This window comes from Pecten maximus, chromosome 7, assembly GCF_902652985.1.
Source record: "Pecten maximus chromosome 7, xPecMax1.1, whole genome shotgun sequence".
Lineage (NCBI taxonomy): Eukaryota > Metazoa > Mollusca > Bivalvia > Pectinida > Pectinidae > Pecten > Pecten maximus.
Genome location: NC_047021.1, coordinates 44,467,580 through 44,474,250, shown reverse-complemented (window position 1 = coordinate 44,474,250; position 6,671 = coordinate 44,467,580). Strand labels below are relative to the sequence as shown.

General features: G+C 33.6%; 1 protein-coding gene across 1 annotated transcript in view; it reads left to right on the top strand.

The window, feature by feature from the left end:
* Nucleotides 1-4,121, top strand: part of LOC117331243 (guanine nucleotide-binding protein-like 3 homolog) — an 11,001-nt gene extending 6,880 nt beyond the window's left edge. The window contains exon 3 of the mRNA XM_033889843.1: nt 3,347-4,121. Within this exon, the coding sequence (XP_033745734.1) occupies nt 3,347-4,121 (775 nt within the window). The remainder of the gene's footprint in view (nt 1-3,346) is intronic.
* The last annotated feature ends 2,550 nt before the right edge of the window (nt 4,122-6,671 follow it).

Here is a 6,671-nt window from a genome sequence, read left to right as displayed (position 1 = left end):
AAAACAACAAAAAAAAAGACAACAAACAAAAAAACACAGGACAACAAACAAAACCAAAAACGACAAAAGACACAACAAAAAAAACAAAAAAAAAACCAAAAAAGACAACACCAACCTCAACAAAAAAAAAAAACAAATACACAAAAAAACAAAAAACACACTAAAAACCAAAAAAACAAAAAAAACCACACAACAAAAACAGACAACACCACTACAACAAAAAAACAAATACACAACTACAACAAAACAACAACACCAACTACAAAAAAACAACAACTACACAAAAAAAAAAAAAAAAAACAAAAAAAACCCCCAAAACACAAAAAGACAAAAAAAAAAAAAAAAGAAAACAAAAAAAAAAAAAAGAAATTAACCAACAACAAAAACGACAACACCAAAACCAAAAAACAAAAACGAAAAAAAAAAAAAAGACAACTCAAAACAAAAAACAAAACAACCCCCAATCACACCAACACAACAAAAAACAGACAAACACAACACAACAAAACAACAACACACAACACAAAAAACAGAACTACCCCAAACAACAAAACAGACAATACACAAACAACAAAAAAAAAAAACAACACCAAACACAAAACCCCCAAAAATAAAAACAACAAAAAAAAACGTAAGTAAAATTGTAGACAAAAAAAAAAAAAAAAAACAAAAAAAAAAAAAAAAAAACAAAACAAAAAAAAACAAAACAACAAAAAAAAAAAAGAAAAAAAAAAAAAACAAACAAAACATTAAAAAAAGAATATAAAACAAAAAAAAACACAAAACAAAAGGCCCAAAAAACGACACACAGACAGAAATAAAAAAAGAAAAACACAAAAAAACGAAAAAACCAAAAAAAACAACAACAAAACCCCAACAAAAAAAAACAACAAAAACACACACAAAAAAAAAAAAACAAAATCCAAAAAAAAAACCAAACCACAACAAAAACAAAACGACAAAACAAACAAAACAAACAACACAAAAAAAAAACAACAAAAAAAACAAAAAAAAAAGGAAACAAAAAAAAAAAAAAAAAAAAAAAAAAAAAAACAAAAACCAAAAAAAAAAAAAACAACACAACACAAAAAAAAACAACACAAAAAAAACAAAAACACCCCCTACAACAAAAAAGAAAACAAACACAAAACAAAAAAACAACAAAATAAAAAAAAAACAAACAAAAAAAAAAAAAAAAGAAATAAAAACAAAACAAAAACACACCAAAAAAAACAAAGGAAAAAGAACAAAAGACCAACCAAAAAAAACAAACAAACACAAAAAAAAAACGACAACCACACACAAAAAACCCAAAACAGACAAAAACACACACACAACAAAACAAACAAACACAAACACACAACAAACAAAACACAACAAAAACAAACAAACAAACAACACACAAAAAAAACAAAAACCCAACCACAAAACAAAAAAGAAACACACAAAACACAACAAAAAAAAACAACTAAAATATACAAAAACAAAAAAACAAAACATACTAAAACAAAACAAACAACTACACACATACAAAAAAAACAGACAACTACAAACATTGTACTAAAACAAACAGAAAACTCACAACTACAACAAAACAGAAACTACACATCTAAAAACAAAACAGACAACTACACCCCCTACAACAAAAACAGACAACTACACACACTAAACACAACAAAAAAACTACAATGATACAACCAAAACATCAACTTACACATACTACACCAAAAAGACAATACACCACACTACAACACAACAAACAAACTACACATACTACAACAAAACAGACAACTACACACACTACAGCAAAACAGACAACTACACATACTACAAAAAAACTACACACACTACAACAAAACAAACACCTACACATACTACAACAAAAAACTACACACACTACAACAAAACAGACAACTACACACACTACAACAAAACAGACAACTACACATACTACAACAAACAACTACACACATAAGCAAAACAGACACTTACAATACTAAACAAAACAGAAAACTATCAACAACAACAAAACAGACAACTACACACACTACAACAAAACAGACAACTACACACACTACAACACAACAGACAACTACACATACTACAACACAACAAACACCCACACACACTACAACAAAACAGACAACTACACATACTACAACAAAACAGACAACTACACATACTACAACACAACAAACAACTACACATACTACAACAAAACAGACAACTACACACACTACAACAAAACAGACAACTACACATACTACAACACAACAACTACACACTCTACAACCTACAGCAAAAAACAACACCCCTACACAATACTAAGCAACCAAACAGGACAACTACACTACACTACAACAAACAAGACACCTACACACTACTACAACAAACAGAACAACTTACACCACTACTACAACAAAACAGACAACTACACATACTACAACACAACAAACAACTACACACACTACAACAAAACAGACAACTACACACACTACAACAAAACAGACAACTACACATACTACACAAACAGACAACTACACATACTACAACACAACAGACAACTACACATACTACAACAAACAGACAACTACACACACTACAACAAAACAGACAACTACACATACTACAACACAACAGACAACTACACATACTACAACAAAACAGACAACTACACATACTACAACAAAACAGACAACTACACATATGTGTAGCGCCGTCGTGCTATATAGAGGAAGACAAACGTATGAAGGTTTTTTAAGGATACTTATCTTTTGAATTGTCTGTGCTGCTAGGTATGTAGTACAATCTGATTAAAAATAGATTTGTAATTTCCGCTCCACTACGATACTCTACGATACACTTCAATACAAGTATCGTAGAGTATCGTAGAGGAGTGGAAATTACAAGTCTATTTTTGATTAGATTGCTGGTAGTATCAAATGTGTTCTGCAACGTCGTCGACACTAGCAAATGACTATACATGTTGCTATGTTTTTGTAGGATTTTTAGACGAGTACTGGACACATTTTCCAAAATTTCCAAGACTTCTAGTGCTTTGAAAATATAGCGGGTACTCAAAAAATCTGAGTAAGTCCCATAGGAAAAACACGAGTCCTGGGCTCAAATTTCCGAAAACGACAAACCACTACCTTAGAGTCATAACAAATGACAAATTGCTTGATATATAACACGGCATTTTCACTTAATACATATCAATTCAATGTCCCGTTGAATATTGTAAGGTATATTTTTGTAGTTGTCTTACTTAGCCAAAAGTAACAATGATAACATAGATAATATGCGCATTTTGATTGTCATGTTTTTTGTTTTATTTTCCCCCTAGGGCCATTGGTGGTAAATCTGTAACAATGAAGGTGTCCAAGAACCAAAGACGCTCCATAGATAATCCCCTCTATATCATGGACAGCGATGAGACCTCATCGAGAGAAGTTTTAGTCGGAGCAGAAGCCGGGACTGCCGGCCACCAAGGGGATAGTCCGGATTTGGAAATCGAGGAACAGATGGAAGAACCTATGGTAATATACGAAAATGAGCAATTCTTCCTTGCAGCAAAACGGACGAAGACTTCGGATGCTGAAGACGTTATTCCAACTGAAGAAACACGCAACCGTAAACCAAGATATGCGTACTCGCAGGTCATCAAAAAAAGCAACGAACGAGCCAGAAAGAAAAAGGAAGGAGGGGAAGCACGTGGTTCTGATGAGAGGAGTAAAGGAAAAAAGAGAGAGGCATATTCTCAGGTTATAAAGAAGGAAAACGAAAAATCAAAACCAACTCCGAAACAAGAAACAGACGATGTTCCTGAGGTTCCAAAAAAGAGATTTGGAGACACCAAAACGAGTGAAAAGGCAAATGAGAAAGATGACGACGAAATAAGTGGAGAAAGACGAGAAACGGCTGTAGATGATAATGACGTGGAGGATCATTCTGATGACGGAACGAGTGAAGATGTTGACCCGAACGACTACGTCAACGTCTCGGCTCCGAAGATTCTGTCGCTAGGAGATGATGTGTATCTCGATATGTCGTACAGGGAACAGGAAGCAGATCCCGATGATTATATTAACTGTACCAACATTAAAAATCCCAGTACATAGTGCCAACAGGGCATTTTGACCAGACTTGAAATCAGAAAATGAAAGTTATCCGTGACAAAAATAGCTATACGTTGTATATAGATTAGGACTGATGTAATTGTCGCAATGGTACTCCGTATTTGTACATACATGTATATGTTATTAAGCTATATTGCAATTTTAGTTCCTCATTTAATCATCAGTTATATTTATAAATATAATACATATATATATTTGAAATTATAGGTAAATAGTGCCCTTGTGATGGATATACTTAAAATTAAATAAAAACTGAAGAACTTGCTCTGAATGTAAGCGAAAGCGCTTGTGATTGTATGGTTTGTGGTTTTATTTAATTTTATATATACATGTATATCATGATTATGACACTAAGTTTCCATTTTCAATTATGCTATATTAGCGTATAATCGGTCAACGTTTATCCTGTACGATATTGGCATGTATCATACATATGTATGAGACACAGAAGCTGCTATTGTTTCACATGTTTCAATGGAACACGAGAATTTATGTATGTATGACTTATATAATGTATTGACATATTACTTTTCTGAAATGTTTTAATCTGTGATATCATTATCTTATTCTGTGATATCTAACATCTGTCTATCTCCTGTACATACGTAATATATTTATTGATGTTTCACAGAGAGTTCTGGTTGTTAATTATGATTAATATAATGCGTGCAACCTCTATTGGAAAAAGAAATATTATATGTACAGGGCAACTTTTATCTTGTATCATTTTCGTTTTTGAACATAAGTAAATTCGATCATCTATTCATAATAGGAAGACATTGACCTTTGACCTCCTTTATACATGTACAACAACCAATTATCAGCAAATACTTTCTGCGAGGAAGTAATGAGTGAATTATGAGGATTCGGTCAAACAGAATTCGAAATATTGTGCGATGACCAATGTTCTTTTTATTGTATCAGTGACCTTGACCTTTGACCTCAAGATCCGACTACAATCAATGAAGTTGGAGAGGAATCTGCCGAATAAAACTCCAGATATGGCGGGGAACAAAATGCGAAGGACGAACGAACGGACGAACGGACCGACGGACGGATGGACGGATGGACGGACGGACGGAGGGACGGACAGATAGACGGACGAATACGATTACATTAACCCTTTACGGGCTCCGATTAAGGGTATTGTTACATTGTAAAGAGGTTTGTTAATTGATCAAATCGTCATTCTATCAGATACAAATCTCCATTATGGTACTTAACGGGGCTAGCAGATCTTTCAATTTTCGAGATCTCTCTTAAATTCTCGTTAATGAGCTGAACTCTCGCATTCCATCAGTATTGTAGGGAAATGTAGATGGGCAGCTCGCTAATGTGATACATGTAACTTAGTAACCAGTCTCCTCCAGGCCTATTTAGTCATTAATACTATAGTATTATTATTATGTAACTTCCGAAGAAAAATAACGAGACAGATTACCAGCATATATTCTATATTGGTTCATTTATTGGTTGTCCGTGTCTCGTAAATTTGAGGTTGATGTTTTAGTGTAGTAGCTGGTGACTACCTTCGGATAATGATACTCCATACATGTATGTTTATCGACAGGCTATCGCGTGTAGTTGACATAACATCAACCATGCAGGTGCATATGTGTTTCGGAATGCATCTCAGAAAACCTCAGAAATAAATAAATAAGTAAATAAATAAACAAATTGACAAATAAATTATGAACTCGGTGCACTTTGACCATTTCCGGAATCGGATGAATATATGTAAGACACAGATGGAGTTCCCAATCTCTGCATACATACATATGTATCTTAACGACACATTGAAGTTATTTTACTATTTGTATTACAAAATACTGACCAGTGGTATCAATAGTTGTCTGACAATACTAAACCCGACCAGTTTATATATCTATTGTTAAAGAATAGCCTCGCTCAGCAGCCTGACAAGTTTAGCTCTGAAGAATAGCCTCGCTCCCGCTGAGATCAAAACGAGGTTAATCGGTACTAATTAGTGATATCTAAAACGAACCAACAATGGGTCATGTCCCGGATGCTTTCCTTTGTCAAGTACTTTGTCCAGGGGCCACTTAGGGAACATTGACACAGTATGTATAGCTAAGTAATCATCACTCTTCTTATCAAAGCTGGCCGACTTTGTTCAAACCACGAAGCGGAAGCGGCCTTAGACATCCTTAAAGCGATACCACAACACCTAGAGTACAGCTTGTTAAAGAGGCATGCTCTTTATCGGTCTAAATGACGTGATACCAACACATGTTAAATTATTTTTGAATATGAATGAAGGATATCCCACACACCATATCAAGATGTCAGAGATGTAATATTTCATCCCTATTTTTATTTGAATTACTTAGGTATTTATCTCGTCAATCCTAATATCAGACATACAAATAAAAAAAATGTATTTTTTTAATCGGTCACACGTGTGGCCGTTTATCATATTGATACCACTTAAGATGTATTTTTATGAACATTTTTTTTTAAAGATTTGGAATAAAATTACCCTTGGGTGGCCCCAGGCGAACATCCAGCGAG